Source organism: Lissotriton vulgaris, chromosome 6, assembly GCF_964263255.1.
Source record: "Lissotriton vulgaris chromosome 6, aLisVul1.2, whole genome shotgun sequence".
NCBI lineage: Eukaryota > Metazoa > Chordata > Amphibia > Caudata > Salamandridae > Lissotriton > Lissotriton vulgaris.
This window is the reverse complement of record NC_141694.1, coordinates 397,406,437-397,433,692: the sequence shown is the minus strand read 5'-3', so window position 1 is coordinate 397,433,692 and position 27,256 is coordinate 397,406,437. Positions and strand designations below refer to the sequence as shown.

At 42.8% G+C, this 27,256-nt stretch overlaps 1 protein-coding gene across 1 annotated transcript in view; it reads left to right on the top strand.

Moving 5' to 3' along the window:
* CSMD1 (CUB and Sushi multiple domains 1) overlaps positions 1-27,256 on the top strand; it is a 3,932,590-nt gene that overhangs the window by 2,203,450 nt on the left and 1,701,884 nt on the right. The window contains exons 22-23 of the mRNA XM_086925641.1: positions 14,595-14,764; positions 20,690-20,846. Coding sequence (XP_086781767.1) covers positions 14,595-14,764; positions 20,690-20,846 — 327 coding nt within the window. The remainder of the gene's footprint in view (positions 1-14,594; positions 14,765-20,689; positions 20,847-27,256) is intronic.

Here is a 27,256-nt window from a genome sequence, read left to right as displayed (position 1 = left end):
AATAAATTCCATCCTTTGTGGGATATCTCCAAAATCATAACAACATATATTTCTCTCTTATAAATGGGAAATAAGATAAGATTTGGTAAAGGAGTTAATAACTGACCAAGAATGCCTTTTTTTTTTGCAAACTCCTTCTTATCCAATAGAATTGATAGGAAGTTCGCTGATCGATGTAACGTCTGTCTAAACACAGCTTTGTTTCCACGTACATCTTCAAAGGGCTGAGACTTAAAATTATTTAGGCTCTCTGTTAAATAAGATCTCTAACTAGTTGCGTACTCATGCCTCATTATTTCCTGCCAGCAATGGTTTGCAAGTGTGCCTGGCTCAGAGTAAAAGAAATAGCATAGAGATTTCAAAAAGGCAGATTGTCTTATTAAAGTTTGTCTTTTCAAACCAAAGTCCAATCTGACATTGGCGTGCTCAATATTCTTTGGGACCCTAAAGACCGATTTAAAAACATTTATTTGTAGATTATCAAGAATTTTTGAGTCTTTACCTTGAAAAATAACTGACCCATAAGCCAGGGAAGGAATTAACTTTTATTTCATTACCTTGAGTTGATGCTCGTGGTTCGGACATACTATTGTGTTTCTCATCTTTCTAGAAGCAAAAGACAATGCAGTAGCTTTTGCTTTTAAGTTGAGAAAATGCTGTTTAAAAGGCAATCTATGTAATACTTATAACATTTAATTTAATCCTTATTTTTGGTGGGTTTTGTGTTCATCAATGAACAATTAGCTAGAATATAGTTATTAAATGATTGTATTAGTCTTCGTAGACCTATAGCGGTATGACTTAATAGTATAGTGTCATCTGCATACTGTAAATATTTTATATTTTATCCTGCAAGAATAGGTGAATGAGCATTACCGTTTTAAAATATGATGGGGGACAGAATCAAAAGTGGCCTTAAAATCTACAAAAGAAATATATAACTTTTGCCTTTTGTACTTTCCTCAATCAGCCAATAAAGTCATTGAAGTCAAGTTTGTAATCGTTGACTTGCCCCTACGAAAGCCAGTTCGGAATATTGGTATAATTTCATATTTCGTGCCCTATTCTTCCAAGAGCATTTTGCAGTTGGTACTGTTTGCTTTACCACAATCAGGACCAAAAATGTAATGTGTCAGGGCAAGTCCAAGAGTATGAAGATCTTCGACCACACTGGGTGTGAGTAGGGAGTGTACTATGATAATTCTAGTGTTCTACATTAAAACCAACTTTAAAGCAGGCACTGTGCAAACAATAAACCCAGAGACCAAAGTCTGGTAGGATAAAAGCACTGTACTTCATCAATCAGACAGGGGATATACAAGATCCATCCTGGCGTTGTGTTTGCTCCCTTTCTAGTGTGCCAAAGTGTTACATGTGACTCAACAGACCTGTTAGGCAAGATGTGGCACTGTTGTGTCAACAATATGCTCACAGCTCACACCCTGCACATGCTATTGAGGTCAGAGGACCCCTTTCTGCCCGTTCAAGGCAGCCAATTGTATTTTCCTGAAAATAATTCTGCACCTCTTCCCAGGCTGAGCACTGACTGCAAGTTCACAGAAGCTATACTAATTGGCCTTCTCACAAAGAAGGCAGGTAAGCCGTAACTTTCTAAATGTTACTGTTCCATAACATTTATTAGATGTCCAACTTAACAATTGATTTATGTTTTTAATAAGTTAAAATACTGGGCTAATTATTTTTCTTGCTTCTTCCAATCCTAAGAGACAGTATTAGTATTTGGATCTAAGTTCTTGTTTTCTAAATGAGACAGCTAGGCCTGCGAAAATGAAAATAGCTAGTATTGTCACTGTAGTGACATCTATATCATTAATTTTCTTTGTGTTCCATTTTTAGATACTATGCACCCTACCTTGTCGTCTACAGGGTGTTCTCAGGGGTGACTTACTAATATTTAAAAGCTATGGGCCTCATTTATGAAAAGTGACGCATCGCTGCGTGAAAACAGCGATGCGTCACTTTTCACTGCGCACTCCTTGTGACACCAATGATGCGTCATATTTAATGTATGACGCATCATGTCACAAGGACTTACAGACACGTCAGTATTTCTGACGCATCTGTAAGCGCAAAAGTGACGCATTGCTGGAGTGTGTCACAAAAGTGACGTAACTCCAGCAATGCGTCCTTTCACATGGGGAAAGTCCCATGTGAAAGGGCTTGCGTCAGTCTTACGCCTGCTGTGAGGCAGGCGCAAGATTTTGACGCAACAGCATCCTAAAAGTGACGCAGTGAAATCTCATAGATTTCACTGAGTCAGTATTACGAGGCTTCTGCAGGGGAAGGCCCCCTCTGCATACATCATACCGGATGCAGGTATAATGTGGCGCAGGGGTTTAAAAAGTGACGCATCTACCTAGATGCGTCACTTTTTAAATATGGCGCAACAAGGCGCATTTTGTACGCCGCTGGTGCGTCACAAAAAGTGACGCACCGGCGGCGCAAAACTGACGCAAGCCCTCATAAATAAGGGCCCAGATGTTTACTGTTAGGCAGATTATTTTAACAGGACACATTGCAGGGTTTAAACAGCAGCAGTCAAGCTATAGTGGTAGCAATGTTTTCCCTTTTCACACTGGTGAATGGCATAATAAATGCGGTAGACCACAGGTGGCATTTTAATTTTCTATACCATCAGTGTATTTTTTGCACCACATACTATTAGTTTATAAGAAAGTTAAATAAGCCAATCAGGGATAAGTCAGTTTCTACATCGTTTAAGGGTCAGAGCACAGCCACTGATCACTGAACAGCCATGGATCAATATGCAAAGTCTAAAAACCAGCAATACCATTCAGCAACAAGTGAGGTAGTCATTCAAAAAAGGGGCATTTTCTCACAAGCAGCGGTAATCTGATGAATTGTCACTTTAGAAAATTGAATGAACTTTCTATGTGAAGTACCTAATTATAGTCAACAAGTTGTGTTAATCTACAGAAATGTATAACTTTCATAAACGTTATTCATGGCTTGTTTAAAAATTTAAATTTTTTGTACTGTACCATAGAATGACTAATTTATCATCTGAAATATGTTTGCATCACTATTTCTTTGGATGGGAATTTAATAGATTTTCTTTACACAAAGTGTACTTTTTGAATATTCAATAAGCTTCTCCACTTTAAAAAACTATTAAAAAAGCTCTAAAAGCTTAGGTCTGGGAGAATTATGTTTAATACGATGTGCTGTCATTAAGTGAAACACATTTAGCCTATCATGTTTCCAAAGTGCTAAACTCTAACTCACATGGTACATTATTGATTTTTCAAGTCATTTTTTCTTTTTTTCACATATGTTGTCGGAGATGTTACTATTCATCCAAGAACCTAGTTTATTAACTTTGTTGGGGCTCATGCCTTGTATAGCCCTAGTTGATAAGCCTCAAGCTCACACTGCATTATTTCACTTGTGTCTCCTGAACATTAAATATTGCAAATGCATTCTGCAGTCAGAAGCAGTGTTGCTCCCAACTACGAAAGACAACCACTGATTGCAAATGCAGCTATAAATATGAACTATGAAGAAAATAAAAAACAAGATGTTCTGTTGACCTTACTACACCCTTAGGAATTGAGTATATTTTATATTTACATACATTGGCAACTAATTTGCTCGAGCATTTTATATTATCTATAGCAACAATGAAAGTTTCCATTTAACATGATGATACAAATTATCAGTTATCTTCTTTCACTAGCTGGCCATGTATCTAGCAGCATAACAAGCAACTTCCGCTGACATGCATAAAAGACACAGTAAGGGCAAGCATCAGTGCAAGCAAGGATCAAAAGTGAAATTCAAGCTACAATGTTCGACACCAGTGCAAGCTTCTCTCAAATATATGTACTAAGTACATAAAAGGGCAGCAGGGATGCAACATTCAATCACCCAGACAGGTACTGCACAAAGCTACAATAGTGTGCGTTACCTCACATATAGAAAAGGTATGGCTCATGTGACAGGAGTTTCAGATTGCCTCACATATAGCAGACAGAACACTGGCCACTTCAGACCCATCTTCTTTTAAAAACACATACAGAATAGCCAGCTGTTCTGCAAGATCCCCTCATAGAAAGAAAAGATATGGAATGGACAGCAATAAAGCAAGTTTCTCTAATACATAAAACCCACATCGGCTATGCAGCAGTAGTGCAGTTTTCTCTCATATTCAGAACAGGTGTGTCTTGGGCATCAGTACTTCCAACTAACACGGGGCAGGGAATTCCAATCTGCTGGCAGATTTTTGCATACTTTGCGTTCCGTGGAAAACGCGAAGTTCATGCAAACCTTCTGACTGCGCAGCGGAGTTCAACCTGGACCCTCTGGCCTGCATCACCCCTCAATAAATATTTTTTTAAATAAAAATAAATCTTAAGCGAAATAAAACACACTTACCTTTATCGCGGCATCTCCTTGCCGTAGTGCTGCAGAATCCCCTATCTCAGACGTACATCATGGTAGGACTGCGCATGTGTGCGAAGTCGTACATTACGTACGTCTGACGTAGGGGATTTTGCAGGACCACAGCAAGGAGGAGAAGGCAGCCCTGAGGTGCCACGATAAAGGTAAGTGTGTTTTATTTAGCTTAATTTTTATTTTTTATTTTATAAATATTTATTGGGGGGTGGAGGCGTGTAGCGGAGCTCCACTGAGTTTTTGCCCAACTCCGTGGAACTACACATAGAGAAACTCCACCTGCTCCGATGGGGCTTACTTCCAACCTACTTTCCAATGAATAGTAAAAACCATAGGGAATATGAATGCCACTGCACAGGAATCCACTTAAGTCATATGTATCCTATTACAATGGCATTCACATTCCGCAAAACTTTTTATAATACTTACTATGTGACATATATTATGGCAGAAGAAGTCAGTGAGGGGTCAAGACAGGTCAGAAAAAGACATGAAAGAGAAAAAGAAACTGTAAAGTGGCAGTCTAGTGGGGATTTTTACTCCTGATAATGGCAAGCCATGAACTTCAATTACAGTTTTAGATGTCAGGCAGGATGGTCTAGTTAGCTGCTCCAGGTGTCATGGTTCTCTTTCCCTTTGAGCTCAGCGCATGGTGATCAGTGCACCCATCAGAATCTTCACATCTAATCCATTCGCACTTAGACTTTCTCCGCATAGTTCAGTGGTGCCTGAGTTAGGGGAAACAGGAAGGTACAGCATGTGCCTTGTGCAATTTCAAATGTATTACATGTTTGCATGAGAACTGATGTCACAGTGTCACATGTTGTCAAATTGCAAATCAACGCTCATGACTGTTATTGGTGGGCTACTGCACTCAGACTACTGTACCTCCCTTCCTCCTCACCTCCCTGAGGTAGGGGTACACCCATGCTGCCCCTGCTTTAAACCCAGCCTTTCTCAACTGATAAAAGTGTGGGGTGGTGCCAGTGAGGCTTGCTGATTTGCTTCAGATTGTGTTGTAATTTTAAGGATAAGGTTACTCTGTGGTGGTCCGTAGTGTAGACTATATCACCAGTTTGTATTGCCCATGTTTTTGGTACTCAAAGGGTTATGACTTCCTCTGTTGTTTATGCATACATGGCAGTATTAGAATGGCACAAAGGCAGTACATCAAATAGACAGTATAGGATCTTTACCTTAGGAGCGGGTGATTTTTTTTTGGGGGTGGGGAATATTGCAAATTAGATTAATAATTTCTCAGAATGTTGCTTGAAAATTGAACAAGGCATATATTACCTTCAAAAATCATGCCAGACCCTAGAAGGAGAAACTGTTTGACGGCAAAGTGTTTCTTAGCCACAGTTTTACTGATCCTCCAATACATTCTCTGCTGAAGCCTGTATTCCATAGCTTAAATTCAAGCTAAATTTAGCAAATTTGAAATGTCATGAAATCTTCTAAAAATCACAGCATCTCATAACTTTTCAGACATTTACAAATACAAGTTAATTCCGATACTGGACACAATCGCCCCACCAAGCCAGTCAAATCCAAAGGACATAACAGAAGAGCCAGCTGGTTCACCATGGAGCTGAAATCCACCAAACACAACTACTGGAAACTAGAAAGAAATCAGTGCACCAGCAAAGAGACCGGAGATCATACCACCTTCAAAACAGCACTCAACCAGTACCACCGCCTCCTGAAACAGAAAAACAAGAACGCAATAGCAGACCAGATGGAAGTCAGCACAAATTGCAGCAAGAAGGTCTCCATCATCATGAAAGAGTTTTTCAACCCTACAGCCACCAGCAATGATATCATCCCTTCCCAAGAACTGTGTGACACCCTGGTGGATTTCTTTCACAGCAAGATCTCTGCCATCTATGATAACCTCAAACCCCAACCCTCTTCTGCCATCAGCCTACTCACACCCACAAACTCAAACTCCCAACACTTGCTAACCCACTGCAGTTTTCCCAATACTCAAGCCACTATATCCATCATCAACACTGTGCACTCGAGACCACCCACGGATCCCTGTCCCAACCACATCTTCAACCTCGGGAGAAAGATACGTCTCTAACACCCGCATCCCCTTGGCTTCCTTCCCTGAGGTCTGGAAACACGCTGAAGGGAGCATCTCCTAAAGAAACCATCCACTGACCCAGCAGAACCAAAGAACTACCAGCCATCTCCCTGCTCTCCTTGCCAGTGAAGGTTGTCAAAAAGGCTATCAATCAGCAAGTCACCGAAACCTGGAATGCAACAACCTCTTGGACCCCTCTCAATCTGGATTCCTAACGTACCATAGCCCTGATCGGAGCCACCAATGACATCAGGACCCTTCTGGACCAGTGCAAAAGGGTAGTCCTCATCCTCCTGGACCTGTTAGACATTTTTTAACACCGTCTGCCATCATATCTTAATCAACGGACTCCATCACATCAGAAACCATAGAGACGCCCTCAAATGAATCGCCTTATAACTCACTAGAAATTCTGTCTTCCTTTTTACCTTGACACCCAAGAAGATCTATAACATGTACATTACCCCCTGACCAGATCTCAAAGACTCAACATCATCTCATACACTGGCAACATCTAGCTCATACTCTCACTATCAGAAGACCCTGCCACCACCAGAGCTACCTTCCACAGATGGAGGATGAACATTTTCGGCTGAAAGAGGGACAACTGTCGGTTTGAGCTGGACATTTTTGCTGGGTTATCCTCCAACTTTTTGCTTCTTTCCTCCTATTTTTCCTGGCCTGTTTTTGTTGGCTCTTTATACCATTTGGAATTTTTCACTCAGACAGGGTATGTACCCGGCAGCTTGGAAACATGCTTTTCTTTTGCCCATATTAAAAAAAGCAAACGTTGACCCAAAATTACCAGTAACTATAGACCTATTTCATTACTTCCCGCTCCTGCAAAGGTCTTAGAGAAAATAGTACATCAGCAATTGGCTGTTTTTATTTAGACCAATGGCCTTCTTCATGAATCTCAATCTGAATTCCGCCCTGGTTTCAGCACGGAATCAGTTTTGATTTAAATGGCTGATTCAATACGATGGGCCCTGGATGGAGGCTCTAAGGCAGTGTTAGTGCTGTTAGAATTATCTGCAGCATTTGACATAGTCTCCCACCTCATCCTCTTGAATCGCCTAAAGAGCATAGGCATCCAGGGAACTGTGTTGAATTGGTTAGCATCCTTTTTATCTGACTGTAACCAGGTCAGGACCCACCCTTTCACCTCTCCCACTACACCTCTTATCAGGGGTGTCCCCCAAGGCTCGGCTCTGAGCCCGCTTCTTTTTAATATTTATTTAACCCCCGGCAGAGCTTATCTCTAAAACTGGGAGCAAAATAATCTTGTGCGGATGAAACCCAGCTATTGTTCACCTTTAGTCATGTGTCAGCCTCCACCTTTGACCCGCTAAAGAGTGCCTTAAGAACACTGCCGCCTGGATGGACCACAATTTTTAAGACTTAAGGCGGATAAGACCGAGGTCTCATTTTTTAACCAACCCTCTCCCCCCTCCTTCAAATCTATGGTGGCCTTATGAATTAGGCTTTTCCCCTTTACCTAAGGACTCGGTCAAGAATCTGGGTCTAAGATGGGACAAACATTTGTCCCTCTCGACGCAAGTTCAAACGGTTTTGGCTGCCTGCTTTGGTAAAATCAAAATGATTAGGAAATTCATCAACTATCTGTCTAATACAACTCGCAAAACCTTGGTCCATGCTTTGATAACTTCTCACCTTGATAATGCAAATGGTTTATACTTGGGTCTTCCGCTGGGACTCCAGATCATTTAAAACGCTGCAGCCCAAATGAATCAAATTTAAGGCCCTTACATTTCCATTTCGGGCAGTTAAAGGAAAAGGACCAGCCTATCTAAGGAGAAGGCTACGACCCAATCAACAATCCAGATCCTTAAGGTCCAGCAACAAACATTTCCTTACCACCCCTCGGTTTCCGAAAGCTAGAATGGGAGGCAGATCATTTGAGTTGAGCACCACCAAATGTTGGAAAACTTACCTGCTCATTATGTATGATTCAGTCTGAACAAGAATTCCGCAAGTCTCTAAAAACCTTGCTCTTTAGTCAGAATGACTAGCCTTCATGCAATTCCTTGCCGTGCTCTCTGTCTGCTATAGTGCCGGGACACCCCGTTTGGGGTAGCTGTGTACCCAATAAATGCCTTCATTATTATTATTATTATTATTATTATTATTATTATTTAGGACTCTGGCGACTTTACCACTGCTAATTAGTGCTAGAGTGCATATGCTCTCTGTGTAAATTGTGATTATGATTGGTTATCCATGATTGACATATTTGATTTACTGGTAAGTCCCTAGTAAAGTGCACTGTGTGTACCCTCGGTCCATAAATCAAATGCTACTAGTGGGCCAGCAGCATTGATTGTGCCACCCACATGAGTGATGGATTAAACCCAGATCAGTTGACTGGGGGTGAGTGCATGCAATGTTCAACACTCTGTTCATCATCCCCTTTGGTTTTGCTTTGCTCGCCCTAAGTTGGCAGGGTATGACCAGACATGGGTCCCTTGCTCACTTTGCCACTGGATTCAAGGTAGCCTTGCTGATGATGGCTGATAAGCCAGAAACCAGTCCCAGGATGCTTGTTTCCGGTTCAGGGAAGACATGGCATGGCAGTTTGTGCTGGACTGTTCCCATAAGGCAACGGGTTAGACTGATTTGCATATGGCCATGTCTGAACTGGGGTGTCCGAGTGAGCTGAAGAATGATGATGGATTAAACCCAGATCAGCTGACTCGGGGTGAGTGCTTGCAATGTTCAACACTTTGTCCATCATCCCCTTTAATTTTGCTTTGTTCACCCACATGAGCAGCACCACAAACATGTCTCAGGCCTGCCATTCCAGTGTCTGTGCATGCAGTTTTAAAACTGCCATGGTGGGGAGAGGATAAAGTCTTGGGGGATGCCCAGCGATAGAGGGGCTAGATCTAATAGAGTGAGATTAATTAGGAAGGAGAGCCATTTTAGCACGGTACCAAAGCCGCCCACCTTGTGTTCGAGATGGTTGTGCAGGGTATCATTGTTGATGATGTTAAAAGCTGCTGACAGATCCAGTAGGATCAAGAGGGAAGGCTTGTTCTGGTAAAGCAAGCGTAGGGCATCTTCGACAATGTGAGACATGGCAGTTTCAGTGCTGTGATCCAAATGGAAGTCATATTGGCAATAGTCTAGGAGTTGGAATTGTTCAATGTGTTTGTTGAGCATAAGTGCACACATTTCTCTAGGCGTTTCGTAAGAGAAGGGATGTTGGAGATGGGGATGTAATTGCTGTCAGCAGACCTGTCAGTTTTGAGGTTTTTTTAGGATAGGAGTAACCTAACTAAACTTGAAGCAGTCGGGTAGAGAGCCTTTAGTGAGAAAGGCATTGATTATTTTAGTTCATAGTGGGAGTAGGAGTTGAATGGACTCATTTAGGAGTGTGGAGGGGAGGGAATCAATGAATTGTTAGAATATTTCAAGGAGGTAAAAAGATTTAGGGTGCAAATCTAATTGAGGGTTATAAAACTAGATCAGGTGGTGTCATTTTTGGGAGAGATGGGGCAAATATTCAGGTGTGAGTCATGGTCCATTGTGTAGGGGAGCAGGAGGGGTTCGGTCGGTAGATGTTTGAGAGCGAATTGGATGTCGTTAGTGTTTATCAGTGTTTTCTCAGCGAAAAAGGAGGCAAAGGTTCTAGAGTTAGGAGGTGCTTGGTTGTTTGTGGAGGTCGCATCTGCAGATAGATTGGTTGGTGATCATTTTGAACAGTTGCTGAGGTCTATTAGTAGCAGTGTCTAGTTGCTTAGATGGGTAGGCCTACAGTTGCTGCTTCGGTCTGTGGGTAGTGAATGGACTGGAGTTTGCTTTCTGTATCCTATTTTCCAAGGTTCTCCAAGGGCTTGTGTGTGCTTGCTTCTTGTTAAAGAAGTCTCATGGACACAATAGACTTCCTGTATCTCTGCTGGCGCTGCTGAACTGTGCCATCTGTGAGCCCTATCCCTGTCTGAGGTGCCTTCCCCCAGCCAAAGGGCCTCAGAAGTGGATTCTGTAGCTAAGCCCTGTAAAAACCAGAGCAAAGCAATGTGAAACCTCACAATGCCTTGCCGTGCAGCCTCTCAGAAACAATGCCAGATGAAGCAAAGCCTCACCAAATCCTGCTGTCTAGCTGACATCTCCTTGGAACCGATACCAGATGATGCAAAGCCTCGCCATACAGCCTCCCAGAACTGACGACGTGAAGCCCAAAGCGACACATCACCTCCAGTGAGCAACGCGTCTCCTGTCTAGGGTTTTTGAAATTGACGCTGCACCTGTTTCGCCACCGCATCAACCCACAGCACATTGATTTTCTCAAGCATCGCACCTGTGCAGCTAGTTTTCCACTGCATCACTCCCAGACCACAAATGTATTGGATGTCGACGAATCACTCCCCCTTACAGTCTGGATTCTACACAACACCTTCCCTATATGTAGCATAACTGACACATAGCCTCCCCAGGGACTAAGGAATCAATGCATTGTTGTGTTTTCCAATGCTTCCCTCCTCTGCGGCTATTTTCCTTAGTAGATTTTGACGCTTTTAAGGTACGGTGTGTAAAAGCACCTCCTTTATAGAGTTCTATGGACAGCATTGCTTAAACCTTTTAAATGTGATATTTTCAGTTGTTCCTGTTGGATTTTTGTCATTTTGGTCTTGTTTGGTTTAGATAAAAGATTGTTTATTTTCATAATCTGGTGTGGTGTCCATTTGTTGTGTTTTCATTGTGTTACTGCCTGTCTTACGTACAAATACTTTACACATTGTCTCTGAGATAGGCATGACTACTTTTGCCAAGTTACCAATGGGGTGACAAGGGGTTGTCTTTCGTATATAACCCCCTTACCTTAAATAGATGGAAGGGTCCCTTCTTGGACAGGGTTCAAGCCACTGCCAACTAGGGACCTCCATTTCTAACACTGTCTCTAACTCAGTACGGACAAGATGGAAGTCCTCATCTTTGGGAACAACACCTCTCCATGGGACAATGCATGCTGGCCTACTGAACACAGCCCACCCCTGCCTCAAAAGGCCACACCTGCAACCTCAGTATCATCTTGGACGGAAAGCGATCTAGGAAAACACCGGTGAACACAGTCTTGTCTGCCTGCTTCCATACTCCATGAATGCTCCACAAGAGAATCGTCACACAGGCCCTCGTCACCAGCAGGTTGAATTACGGGAACACACTCACGCAGAAATCATTGTGCACCTCCTGAAGAGACTACAGACAATACAGAATTTCATCTACAAGACTCATCCTCGACCTCCCCAGATGAACCCACATTACACGCCCACCTCAAGAAGCTGCACAGGCTCCTGATCCAGAAGTAATGCCAGTACAAGTTGTTGACCACGTTTACAAATCCCTGTACAATGAGGAAACAGCATACACCAACAAATACATGACCCTCCACCAACAGAGCAGACACCTATGGCCTGCATCTCTCTTCCTCGCAGACACCCCAAGATCCACTGAGTCAACCGTGGGGAACACTCTTTCTCCCACCTGGCTGTCAAAGCTTGGAACGACCCCCCCCTACATCCCAGGACCACTTTATCACTCCATCAATTCAGGAGCGAACTCAAGATTAGCTCTTTGAATGAACAGATCACTGCGTATTGGCTAGCAATTCCAGTGCCTTGAGACCTTCAGTGAGACCCTCATGGGTGATTTGCCATGCTTTACAAATCCTTGATTGATTGATTATTAAAATATGTGCATTTTAAATCCCTGTGTCAGTTCCACGCCATATCTTGCAAGGTTCAAGAAAGTATCTGAGAAATAAAATGTACATGTTCCTATTCGACCAATGCGTTAAAGTTCAACTGTGTTTAGAACTTATTTATGCTTTTAGGAAAGTTGGCTACTTATTAGGGGGAATAGGAGTCCACCACAAGGAACAAGGCCTGAAGTCTGTTAGTGTAAAAACTGTTTTAATACCTTAACTGGGCCAAACCCCTTGATAGCTATGGAACTGAGCAGACAGTCTATGCTTCAGAAAATGTGTAAAGTATTTAACAGTAACAAAACAGTAAAATAAACACAATAAAAATCGAGCAACCAATATAGAAAAAGAGGACATTTATTGTATAAAATGACCTCAAAAATGAAAAAAAAGCAATAAGGGGAATCAAAGATATGAATGTTTGAATATTTAAGCAAATATTCACAAGATAAAAATAAAGCACCAATTACTAGTCACTGTTTGCAGTTAAACAGGATTTATGTGCAATTTCAGGCTGACCACGAATTAGTGCAGGCCGGATGCAACAAGTGAGATCATCCCAGTTAACACCACCGCTGCTGCAGCAATTCCCCTCCTCTGCTGCATGATTTCTATTCCCATTGTTCATGACAAGCTCAGCTCGTCATCAGCACAGCTTAACCGTGCCTCATGATGAGCTGAGCTCGTCATGAGCATCGAAGGGGTTAAAGATTTTTATCTTCTCACTTAGTCTTGGAAATAGAAGTACAAATCCAACAGTGGAGTAAGGTTCTATCTGCTGAAATCCTCTCAAAGCCAGATAGCTGCAGGACAAGATCCCACTTGGTGGGTAAAATTAAAAGATTTTAGCTGACAAAGTCCTTGGGTTGGTAGGGTGCTTTTTGTGCTTTCGTCCAATCAAGAGTTCTACCTTCAAATTTAGGGCCTGATTATGACTTTGGTGGACTGATGGACCGCCATAGCTATGGTGGCGAAGTGGGCACCGGTTGTCCAACCACCCTATTACAAGTTGGGCATTAGGACCGCCATGGGACCGCCACAGCCGCCAGAGATCAGAGATCACTGGTGGTGTTGCAACAGTCCTGAGGCCGCAACATGCTTGGCGGTGCCACTGCGGCACTGGCAAGAATATTATGGGTTTCTTCTATGCCACAGTTTTCATGGCTGTGAGCTGCCATGAAAACTGTGCGGAGGGAAAAGAAAGGGGGCCCTACAGGGCCCCTTGATGCTTCAGGACCACGGGGAGTATGCAGGGGGCCCATGTTGTGCCACCGTGTGTGCATGCACACCAGTTCCTGAACGGTATGGATTGCATGCCATGTAGGAACTGCCTTAAGCGCTCCCATTACGATGCCCTTTTTCAGAGGCACTGCTGTGGGACCACCAAATAAATGCCAGCTGCACATGATAAAACTTGTAATCTGGCGGGTGGTGCTCATACGGCTTTGGTGGTGTGGAAGCTGGGCGGCATCATGGCAGCCCTGCAAGTCGTAATCGGACAATTAGTCTTTTACTCAGATTTGAAATCCTTCAGCAGGAAAGCCTAAAACTGTGTGTGACAATGTCACTTCTGAATCTAACATCTTTCCTGAAAAGTCGCTCTGATACTCTGGATGTCTAGTCAGCCGTTATATTTTTAAAGTTACAACTTTTCAGAATTTCCAGTCCAGCTTCACTTAGTCACTTCTAAGGCTCCTAGGACCTCAGTGACAGCACTTAGTGGCCGGGAAACACTCTAGAAGACTGTGATTTAAGTAAGATCCAGGCCTGTTCTAGCTGCTTCCTGTCAGCTAGAAACTTAAGGAAAAAATCCTCTTGCAATTTGTTGTGTCCCTGAGTATGGCACATGGACATTCCTAGTAGAGGGATTGGGTGCAGTAACTGTTAATGTGAAAACCGTAATTATCATAATGCTGTGGCTTTTATTAACATTCATAAAGAAGTCCACAAAGATTTTTGGGACTTAGATTTTATTCCCAAAAAAAGACATGTATTGGGTGTAGAAAACATCCAGATTCTCCCATATATTCTAAGTGCGGAAAACAAATCTTAAAGTACATTTGAATTCCACCCATCTACAGCTGCTAGTTCAAAATCCACTGGTTAACAGCTGGACACACGGTATGATTGAATAATGTGCATGTGCAATGCGCACATCATAAAAGTAATAACGTAACAATCATTGATGCAAGTCTGCAACTTTGAGGTTGACAAAACGTTTATGGATTTGACCTAGCTAATAATGAAAACGTTGGTTTTTGTGTTATGTATTGTTAAAAGTTGGCTGTTGAATCATTAATCTTTATATAGTTTGTGAACCCTAAACATTTCCATTTCTTCCAGCTGAATGTGGTGAGACGGTGACTGGAAATGAGGGAACACTACTATCGCCAAACTACCCATCAAACTATGAAAATAACCATGAATGCATCTACATCATCCAAACCGTGCCTGGGAAGGGGATTTTACTCAGGGCCAGGAGTTTCCAGCTGCACGAAGGAGATATCTTGAAGGTAACATACGTTAAATCTCGTTCCTTTATCTTTTCAAAACGTCCTTTTTATGGGAGCTTTTCTGTGATGGAATTGCATATCTGTATAAACCACTTAACTACATGAAGCACACAGTGCTGGATGACCAGTGAAATACGTTCGAGCTGCAGTAGACAATATTTTAACAGCTCATTTGTGGATGCCTGTTTAAGAGCTGGCTATCTTTCGCCATGCACTGACGAGCAGCCATGATTTGAAGGTGTGCTAGGAGAGACACCTACATGAATCTCCATTTTAATGCTAACTTGGCAGTCTTGAATTATTAGTATGTATATTGCCCAGGCAGAGTGTTAGCGTCTATCCAGTGTGAAGTAAAAGTCCCACAATATCATGGGCACATTGTTCAAAATAAATCAAGCAATGCCTTTGTGAACCTGACGATAGTACACAGGCAGGTTTCAAGGCTTAAAGTTTGAGGGGCTACTTGCTGAAGGTGATACACATTGTGAAATCTCCAGCGCAAGTGGAGACAGGACTATTGCTCCATGAAAAAATCCATCTTTACGCAGGCCCACAAAGAGTACAAAGGTGCCATCCTAAAAGCTAAATCAGACTACTTCTCATTGAAAGTCGTTAATTCCACCAATAAAGACAAAGACATCTTCTCAATAATGGACGAACTTGTCAAACCCGACCGCATCACCACCAGACTCGTCCCTCACAACAACTCTGTGACTTCCTTAACACTTACTTTATCGACAAAATTACCAGCATTAAAGCCAGTATCCCCAGGACCTTCTCTCCACCAGAGCCTGCCCTTGTGCATAGCAATGCTCTCTCTTTCGATCTTTTTCCAGCAATCACTCAGGAGTCCTTTTTTTTCCTCCTTGAAAGGGTCCGATCTGGCTCCCCTACAGACAGCTGTCCCCCCCCCCACATTGCCCGGGAGATCTTTCTCCAGCTCCCCGAACCCCCATTATCCCTCCTCAACAATTACCTTGCCACGGGCATCATCCCCAATTGTTTCAAGACCGGAGAAGTTAGACCCATCTTAAAAAAAGTAGGTGCAGACCCCCTTTGTACTCATCAACTTCAGACCTATCTCACTTTACCCTTTCTGGGTAAAATTCTGGAGGCTAATGTTGCAAGTTGCCTTAGTACATTTGTGGAACACTCACACTACCTAGATCCACACCAAGCGGGATTTAGACCCGAACACTCCACTGAATCCATCATTTTGGCAGTTCATGATGAACTCAGGAAGGGGGTGGACCAAAACATCTCACAGGCTCTAGTGCTCCTGGATTTGTCAGCGGCCTTCGACACCGTCGACCACAATTTATTGGTTGAGCGGGTCGAGAGCGCCAGCATCCAGGGCATCCCAGTAAAATGAATTTCCTCCTTCCTTAACAACCGCCATCAAGCTGTCCTCCTGACTTCTCCTCTGAGAAAAAGAGACTCACTTGTGGGGTTCCCCAGGGCTCTTCTCTCTCCCCTCTCCTCTTCAATCTGTACATCCTGCAGCTGATTTTAGATCTACGGAGGAGAGATGTAGCCATTTTTAACTACGCTGATGACCTCCAGCTCGTTTTCACCATCGATTCATCTCGCCCTGCAATTGAGACATTCCGGTCTACCATGACGTTCATCAGAAGCTGGATGAACCTAAATCAGTTAAAATTAAACCCAGACAAGACGGAACTTGTCCTCACAAGGACCTCAGTCAACCCTTGAAACCCCAACTTTTGGCCGCCGTCCATCGGGCCTTCCACCTTCTCCAGTCAGTGTGGTCAAAAGCCTTGGTGTTACAATTAGCAGCGACCTTACTCTGAAGACTCAGATCAAATAAGTAGTCTCTTCTTGTTTCTTCCACTTACGCAGGATCCGGAAAATTAGCAGATTTCTCTCCTTTGAGGCCCTGATTCAAGTCACCCTGGCCTTAGTTATGTCACTCATTGATTATGCTAATTCACTCTATGCCGGAATCCCCACCTATCAGCTACAGCGGCTTCATCTGGTGCAGAACCAAGCAGCCAGACTGGTGTACGGTCAACCCAGATTGCACCATGTAAAACCTCTGCTTAAGAGCCTTCATCTGGCCCATTTTCATCGGCAATAGAATTCAGCGCTATGTTCCCCTCCGCGCCCTTCGCTCTGCTAGCTCCAATCTCCTGACCCCGCATTCTTTTAAACTGAAAAAACATGGTGGACTTCAATTTGCGTTCCTGGCACCTCAGTTCTGGAACACTCTACCCTCCCCCCCCCCCGAACTACGCCAAATCCATTCCTACTCCATGTTCAGGAAATCCCTCAAGACATGGCTCTTCTCCCGGGCCTACGATTAATGGCCTTTCTGCTGCACATGTTTACGCATCCTCCACAAAGCGCCAAGAAATTGCTGGTGAACGCACGCTCTATAAATTCCATTTATCATATCATATCAGGGTGTCCTTTGGGGTCGGTTGAGGGCATTGTACATACGAGGAACCCAGCAGGGAATGGAGTGCCTTCAATACATACACATCCCCATGGTATCTTTTTCAGTGACAAAGCCGGAGATGCCGCTGCAGAGACATTGATAGTGTCTCTGTACTGTCATTAGCTCAGCAAGGGCACCCTGGCAATCTTGTAGAGGGAACCATTGAACCAGTTGAGAAGTGCAAAAAAAATAATAATCTCTAAATCGCTGTGACTTCCAATGCTCTATTGACAAGATCAAACATCCGTGCACCTCATCACTCGTGCAAATGCATTTTCTGCACATACAATGAAAAACAGAAGCTATGTTTATCAAAAGTCAAGTGAACAGAAAAAATATCACACAAGTGAAAAACAACAAGAATTTGCAAAATATATCAATAGTTATGCAGCAGAAGTAACGGCACATTCAGGAGCAACGTTTTTGTTAATATTTATCAAGTAAAATGATAATTTCTTTCCTCTCCCGTTAAACTATATTGATGCAAAATGCATAAGAATAAATCACCAAAAATAAGTTATTCCATTATTAATGGACACTAATAGAAGACTTTGTGGAAGCAGTCATGATATTACATTTGGTCATAAAAAAAACTGCCCAGCAGCTGGAAGTAAAAAAAATAGTAGCCGCCAGCTGCGTTATGTTATTAAAAAGGGATTTGACATATTAAAATCTTGAAATGACCTCACTTCAAAGTTGCTTTAGTGACTTTGGATGACTGAATTCCCTTCGAGCTAGTGCAGACTTCATAGACAATGAAAACACATTCAGCTTGACTGAATACATTAGAAAACAAAGTGGCTAAAGCTGTTGATGCTGACACGTGTTCCCTCTCACTGTGGGATGTTGTATTATGGTTGACCTTTGGCGCTCTTTGGAAGGAAATACTATTCTTCTATTTCTTGTACTTTCTTTATGATGAAAAAATTGGTATACACATCTGAATTAGTGACATTACATATAATGTTAATAACGGTGGATCAGATTCTCGAGCCATTTGAACCGCTCTGTTAACCGTATGTGTGTAAACACATTACAATCTTGAATTCACGTTTGAAGCTCTAAAAATATGAATAAACTCCTAAATTACTTAATCTAATGTAAATGTACACCATCATGTGTACTTTATTAGAGATGAGTGAAGAGCCAACAAATTAACAGTGAGAGACAGGCCAAGCTTCTGGCTCGGATCTTAGAGCTTATAAAGGAACTGAGCCCTAAAAATGTTTGTTATAACTTATGTAAATCATACAACAAAGATCAAATGAGGTATGATAAAGTCTACTCGAATTGGAAAAAGTGCAATTCTTAAACATGTGGAAGCTTTGACATTAATAAGTCACATTAACATTATCGTACTGCACTGAAAAGTACTTATTAAAAGTGATAAGTTTTTAACATGAATTATCAGTGAACTGTGAGACAAGAGAGTTTTCGGGTAAACCCTTTATGTAGCTCAGATTATTATAGAGCAACATTTTAGTCAACTGAATCAAACACAATAGATTTTTATACAACTGCTATTCTGAACTCATATTTGAAAAAAAGGTTGATGAAGAAAAAGGGTATGGGTGAAAAAAATGTTTTGCCTCAGATCACACACTTTAAGTGGGGAAGCCTCAATGTATCCAGTTTATCTGGTTTCACTTTGTGCAAGTCAGAAAGTAAATGGGTATTTGTCTTTTCTTATGTTTAGGCTTCGTTCTGTGTTTTTCTGCAGTTTCTATATTGCGGGAGCTAGTGTTCTTCACTTGAGCACCAGTTACATTAATTGTTTATAGGCATTGGGAGATTAACTGACTTGCCCAGAGTCACATAATGTTGATCCAACGCCCAGACTTGAACTTGACTCCCAGGTTCTAAAGTTAACAACTCCGGCAGTAAGGCCACATCTTTAGTGGAGGGAAGGAGGCAGGCAGAAGCAGGGCCGGACTGGGAACCAAAACCGGCCCTGGTGAAGCGATCTGCTGGCCCCCTATGGAGGAGTGAGGGAAGGGTGGCCAAACTGTTTTCTAGGGCGGTTTCAGGCGTTTTCTGTTACGGGGGGCTGATATTGCTGCCCTGATAACAAAAATTAACCCCCCAGGGGTCCAAAACCGGCCCCCACCCCGGCAGCCCACCGGGGAAACGCCCAAGGCCTGCTACAGCCAGTCTGGCCCTGGGCAGAAGCCACATGAAAGCTCATTTTGGGCACAAGGTTCCAAAAGTACCTCGAGCAGAGCCAGGCTTCAGGCTCGAGCCTGACTTGATTTTTCAGTGACTAGCCCACCTCTATAATTTATTTGTAACTGAGGGTTATTACCAACAACTAACGATAATTATCGCTATGTTGGTTTAGCGGCGATATTTTTATCGCCGAGCTGCGGCGATTTTTATCGCTTAGGAGCCTTGCTATTATCAAGGTTTATCTCCTAAGCGATAAAAATAGGACGTAATGCATGAATATCGCTGTAAAGTCAGCGATATTCATGCATTACCGAGCAAATGCTCTTAGCCATGGTATCCACCTACCATTGGATAACATGGCTAAGAACTGCTCAGGGGCAGGTGTTAGCTTTTGGAGATATTCGTGCTTGACCAATTCCGTCAGCAATTCCGAATCGGTTTTGCAGAGATGAAACAGCTTTCGGAAACGGACTTTGGGGGCCTGTTGAGGGCCCCCTTCACCAAGAGGAGACAGAATATGGACCGTGGTTGTGCCCAAAGGACCCCTTTACTCAACCGAGCACAATGTGGCAAGAACAAAGGTGTGCCCACCCCAGGGTGCAAAGTTTTCCTCAACCACTCCTTTTTCCAATGGGAGCCTGTGTTCTCGTTCGGCACACAGGCTCCCATGGAAGTCAATCGGAGTCCAACCGAACTGAGTCCATAAGCATCCGGACATATCGTAATCAGTCGGTAGGACACCAGGATACAAATCGTTCGGAAAGCATTTCTAACCTGATTCAGTGGGAATGCTTTCCTAACGACATCATAATCGGCCACTTAGAGTTATAGTTGTTCTGTCTGCTGACTCATGGCAACTGGTATTCTTATTTGATATGTCAAGGTGGAGATGTGGGAAGACAAACAAGAAATCGGGACTTGTGTATACGAATCAAAATGGAAACTGATATGGGAACACTCTGCCTAGTAGTGCATATTGTGGAGTATCTCAATGTCTGTTTTGCTGATGACATGGCAATTATGAAAAATTTCAGTTTTTTGGACATTAGACCCTTTTTGATTCAATATCCAGCTCTAATTGTAGAAAGTTTGTATAGTGTAAATCAGCAAATATATTGTTTTTTTTACCTCAAACACACTCTTGAGTTTGAATGTCAAAGAATGTGTAATTCGTCAGATAGTGTGATTTTCTTTTCATTTTTACTAGATTCTGTTTAATGTATAAAACAAAACTCTCTTAAACAGTTTGTGAATGTAAATATTGTAAAAGTAAATTGCTGATATCATGTTTTTTTTGTAAGGTCTTTGATGGAAAAGACAGCTTGTCACGCCTTCTGGGGACTTTTAGCAAGAATGAAATGTTGGAGGCGATGCTGAATAGTACTTCTAACCACTTGCGAATAGAATTTAACACCAATGGATCAGAGACAAATCAAGGATTTCACCTAACATATACCAGTAAGTATTTCTATTCACAAAAACAAATGGAACTTTCATATGTGATGCTTTAAGTTATGAAACAGGTCGCTAGTTCATGTAAATCCATATACATCCAGGAAGTGGAGATAGAATATATGTAAGAGGAAGAAATAAATGCACTTCAAAAATGTTCATATTTTCTAAAAATCATTTTCAGCATGTCTCATTAGCACTCATTATATGGAAAGGTTATCCTATACTCAGATTTGTAGTACATGGATACAGTCTAGTTGTGAGCTGTCAGATGGGCACCAACCTTATGGAGAAGATGTAGTGTAAAATATGCTCTTTTCTACCTCTCACAAGTCCCACTACTGACCACATATATGGAAATATGAGGGCCAGTCATAGACGCAGAAAAAGGGGAATGGGATGAGTGAAAACAGAAATACGTAATTCCACCACTTCTGCCTCTTCACTGGCACATTGTTGGCTAACGAGGTCGCCTGAACACAGCATGTTCTACAAGACCAAGAGCTATCTTAAGTGTTCTCATACAGAGAACTAAACAGAGCTATAATTGTGAACAGATATGCCTGAACAATGTCCTTGTGTGACCATCTCTATACAGTTATATATGAAACTGCTAATGCATAACAATGAAACACATGGATAATAAAAATCTTAGAAGTAACACATTTATTTATAGATCTCTCTTTGATTATTATATTTAACTAAAGTGCCATCACTACAAGATCTCTTGTGAAGATGTATTATAATATGCTTGAATTTTGTACACTGGAAAGATACCGGTATCATTTTCTTGTTCCTGAATGATATGTTCTTAATACCCATTCACAAGATGTACGTATATAACTTTAGGAAAAAGGACTCCTAGAGCTTGTTGTGTTCCTGTGGCCACAAAGGAGGTCAGCCAACTGAACCTTGGGGTTCACTTCGTTGTCCTGTGTACTGGTGGAAGAGGTCCACCCCTTTAGGTCTCCTCACAGGTCTTTTCTTTCAAAGGTCCAGAAAATGTTCTGAAGCAGTGCCTTGGGGTTCCACGTTTATACCTGGGACCAGTTAGTGGGTAGAGGTGACTCCTGGACACTCCCTAACCAATAGGATAAAAGTACCCAGGGACCACCATACCCACTTTGTCAGTAGTTCTTATTTGCTTTACTGCAAACAGGCCCAAAATAACTAGCACCAGGGCATTTTTAAGATGATGAAAGCCTTCAGCCACACTAAACTATCGAATTATCATGACACCAAGGTTGCTCCCCTTCAAGTGACATCTATCTATCTATCTATCTATCTATCTATCTATCTATCTATCTATCTATCTATCTATCTATCTATCTATCTATCTATCTATCTATCTATCTATCTATCTATCTATCTATCTATCTATCTATCTATCTATCTATCTATCTATCTATCTATCTATCTATCTATCTATCTATCTTTGTAGTTAGGTTTAGGAGTGTTTTGTTTTCCTAGTAACTTGACGCCATTTGTCAAATCTTCATGAAACTTAAAAAAGTTCTTCCACTTCAGCTAGTTCCTTGAGCGTTTTGGATTGATTTGTTCCAAAATGAGTTTCTCCATGCATTTTCTATATGATATTTAAGAAGCAATGCAGGGAAAATGGTTGAAAAGAATACCTCTAAACTTATCAAAAAGCTAAACCTATACTCAGAAAGTGTGCTTTTTGTAATTTGGTGTAAACCTGGTCAGTGTTTTTTGAGAAATTATGGTTCAAAATATAGTGATATATGGATGGTACTGCAATTTAAAGAGACAATACAGCATTTCTGATTGGCTGAGAGGGCTTTTTTCCTATTGGTCGTATCGGTCCTGCGGGATCGAGCACTCTGGTTGTCTGACTAAAAAAAAACATATGTTGCGTCTGCCATTACAGGACACATGACTCGGTCCTTGTTTCTAAAAAGAAAGAAAAAAAGATAGAAATTGACAGGGCACTCGCACCTGACAAAATTATTAAAAAAAATTTATTTGGCCTGTATTACTCCAGATGGAAAAAAAACAACGATCAGGCTCCTGTTGGCACAAGACACGGAGAACCCACTCCCAGTAGACCCTCAATCCCTCCTACAGCCAGCCTTTGCCCTGTATGGAACCCAGCATAGATAGCTAACTGCATGTGAGGAACAAACCACACACGGTGGGCAAGTACCTGCTGCATGTGTCCTCACTTTGTGGAAAACCTTGAACAAAGAGCAAACACTTTCTAGACACACAAACCCCCTTAGGTAGTCAAAACCCTACTACGAATAGCCTTCGCCAACCTCTCATGGGAAAGCAATCACACATGGGTATGTGTTCGACTTGACAGCCTTGGGGTGGTCTTGCCCCCAACCTCTTGCCTACCTCCTCCACTTTCTATGACCTCACTTTTGCTGGCTTTAGGGTCCTGAGCACTTTACCACTGCTAACCAGTGCTGAAGTTCACATACTCTTTCCCTAAAACATGGTAATATTGGTTCATCCCCAATTGCCATAATCAATTTACCTATATGTCCCTAGTACAGTGCATTACATGTCCCAGGGCCTTTAGATTAAATGCTACTAGTGGACCGAAGCACATGTTATGTTGTGCCAATCACTCAGGTAGCCCTCTAACCATGGCTCAGGCTTGCCATTGAAGAGCGTGCATGTTCAGTTTACACTGCCATTTCGACCTGGCAAGATAAATGTCTGGCCAGGCTAAACCTTCCCTTTTTATAAATATAAGTCTCCCCTAAGGTAGGCCGTGGATATTCCAGAGGGCAGGGTGCAATGTATTGAAAAGGCAGGGAATGTACTTTTAAGTTTTACATGTCATGATAGTGAAGAACTCTCAAATTCATTTTTCACTACTGCAAGGCCTATCTCTCCCATAGGATAACATTGGCATTACTTGATTCCATTATCTAAGTGCAATTCCCATTTGTCAAGAGATGGACTTTCCAAGTTTGGTAACTCTTGACTCCTAATTTAAAATCTAAACTTATGCTGAAGTCAGATTTTTAATTACAATTCAGAAAATGCCACTTTTAGAAAGTTGCAAAAACCACAGGTGATGGACAGAATGCAGAACAATGTCATACATTCACCCCAGTACAGAGATCTGGGGCCAAATCCATCATTTTTTTGCACTTCACAGCACCCCAGTTCAGACATGGCCATATGCAAATCAGTCTGACCCTGTGCCTCATGGGAACAGTCCAGCATGAACTGCCAAGCCATGCCTTCCCTGGACCGGAAGCAAGCTTCCGAGGACCGGTTTCTGGCATTCCAGCCGTCTTCAGCCAGGCTTGCTTGAATCCAGTGGCAAAGTGAGCAAGGGACTCACGTCTGAGCATACCCTGCCAACTTATGGCAAACAAAGCGGTACAAAAGGGGGTGGTGATGGACTGAGCATCTGAACCAATCAAACACTCACACCCAGTCAACAGATCTGGGTTTATTCCATCACAGTTCTTTAGCCCACTCTGCCACCCCAGTTCAAACATGGCCATATGCAAATCAGTCTGACCCTGTGCCTCATGGGAACAGTCCAGCCGGAACTGCCAAGCCATATCTTCCCTGGACCAGAAACAAGCTTCCTAGGACTGGTTTCTTGCATTACAGCCGTCTTCAGCCAGGCTTGCTTGAATCCAATGGCAAAGTGAGCAAGGGACTCACGTCTGAGCATACCCTGCCAATTTATGGCGAAAAAGGCGGTACAAAAGGGGGTGGTGATGGACTGAGCCTATGAACCAATCAAACACTCACACCCAGTCAACAGATATGGGTTTAATCCATCACCGTTCTTTAGCCCACTCTGGCACCCCAATTCAGACAAGGCCATATGCAAATCAGTCTGACCCTGTGCCTCATGGGAACAGTCCAGCCCGAACTGCCAAGCCATGCCTTCCCCGGACCGGAAACAAGCTTCCTCGGACCAATTTCTGGCATTACAGCCGTCTTCAGCCAGACTTGCTTGAATCCAGTGGCAAAGTGAGCAAGGGACTCACGTCTGAGCATAGCGTGCCAACTTATGGCCGACAACGCGGTACAAAAGGGGGAGGTGATGGACTTAGCATCTGAACCAATAAAACACTCACACCCAGTCAAAATTGTTATTGTTATTGTTATTGTTAACTACAGCTTACATAGCACCAAATCACCTACAGGTCTCAAGGCGCTTTTTTGACAGAAGGAAGCTAAGCTAACACAACAAAAGCATAAAAACTATACCCCTAGGTGGAGATTAAAGCTTCTCTGAACTGAAATATTTTCAAGGATTTCCTGAAATCTCTGAACTGGAATATTTTCAAGGATTTCCTGAAATGCAACAGGTTAGATTCTTTACGAAGAGATTCGGGCAGTTTGTTCCAAACCTGTGGGACAACCACCGAAAAAGATCTACCACCCTTTGTAGCTAGTTTATAGCGAGGGCAGGAAAGTAGTTGAGTATCTGAAGACCTTAGTGACCGTGTCGGTTTATAGATTCTGAGGCGTTCTTTAATGTAAGCCGGAGATTGACCATAAATTGCCTTATGGGCAATTCACCAACTTTTAAACCCCACCCGTTGTTTTATGGGGAGCCAATGCAGCATACAAAGCAATGGTGATGCATGAGTGCGTCTCGGTAGCCGAAAGATCAGCCTAGCTGCATCGTTCAGGACCACCTGCAGTCTCTTTATCAGGGTTTGGGGAAGGCCCAAATACAGGGCATTCCCATAGGCAAGTCTCGAAATGATTGTAGCCGAGACAATTGTCCAAAGTGTGGAGGGGGATAGCAAAGGGACTAACTTGCGTAGCTGTCTAACTAAGTTAGTGCAGGTCCCAACCACTGAGGAGATCTGGCTGACCATTGACAGCTCATGGTCAAGCCAAAGATCTGGGTTTAATCCATCACTCTTCTTTAGCCCACTCTGCTACCCCAGTTCAGACATGGCCATATGCAAATCAGTCTCACCCTGTGCCTCATGGGAACAGTCCAGCCCGAACTGCCAAGCCATGCCTTCCCTGGACCGGAAACAAGCTTCCTAGGACCGGTTTCTGTCATTACAGCCGTCTTCAGCCAGGCTTGCTTGCATCCAGTGGCAAAGTGAGCAAGGGACTCACGTCTGAGCATACCCTGCCAACGTATGGCAAACAAAGCGGTACAAAAAGGGGTGGTGATGGACTGAGCATCTGAACCAAACAAACACTCACACCCAGTCAATAGACCTGGGTTTAATCTATCACCGTTCTTTAGCCCACCCTGCCACCCCAGTTCAGACATGGCCATATGCAAATCAGTCTGACCCTGTGCCTCATGGGAACAGTCCAGCCCGAACTGCCAAGCCATGCCTTTCCTGGACCGGAAACCAGCTTCCTATGACCGATCTGGACTGTTCCCATGAGGCACAGGGTCAAGACTGATTTGCATATGGCCATTTCTGAACTGGGGTGGCTTGGTGAGCAAAATAACGATGGATTAAACCCAGATCTGTGACTGGGGGTGAATGTTTTGCCGTTGCGCAACATTCTGTCCATCATCTTGTGTGTTTTGCTGTTCACCCTATGTGGGAAGGGTATGCCCAGAAGTGGGTCCCTTGCCCACTAAGCCACTGGAGTCAAGCTATCCTGGCTGAAGACGGCTGATAGCCAGAAACCGGTCCTAGGATGCTTGATTCCGGTCCAGGAAAGACATGGCTTGGCAGTTCGGTCTGGACTGTTCCCATGAGGCACAGGGTCAAGACTGATTTGCATATGGCCATGTCTGAACTGTGGTGACTTGGTGAGCAAAATAACGATGGATTAAACCCAGATTTGTGACTGGGGGTGAATGTTTTGCCATTGTGCACCATTCTGTCCATCATCTTGTGTGTTTTGCTGTTCACCCTATGTGGGAAGGGTATGCCCAGACGTGGGTCCCTTGCTCACCAAGCCACTGGAGTCAAGCTATCCTGGCTGAAGACGGCTGATAGCCAGAAACCGGTCCTAGGATGCTTGATTCCGGTCCAGGAAAAACATGGCTTGGCTGTTCGGTCTGGACTGTTCCCATGAGGCACAGGGTCAAGACTGATTTGCATATGGCCATGTCTGAACTGGGGTGGCTTGCTGAGCAAAATAACAATGGGTTAAAGCCAGATCTGTGACTGGGGGTGAATGTTTTGCCATTGTGCAACATTCCATCCATCATCTTGTGTGTTTTGCTGTTCATTCAGATGTGTAGGCCTTTCCTTACCTTTCTGTCATTTGTGTCAACCTTTATAGTGGGCTTGGTGAAAATCTGCACAATTTTGCCAAGGGCTTGCTATTCAATACTTGGTCCTTTGAAAGTACAAGGTTGTTTTTCATACTTGAATTTATTAACTAGAAGTTAGCAACAGATCTATTCTTCACATTTGAAATGTATTGAGAGATCTCAAAGAAGCCAACAAATGTGAAAATAAATGTTAATGAACCTA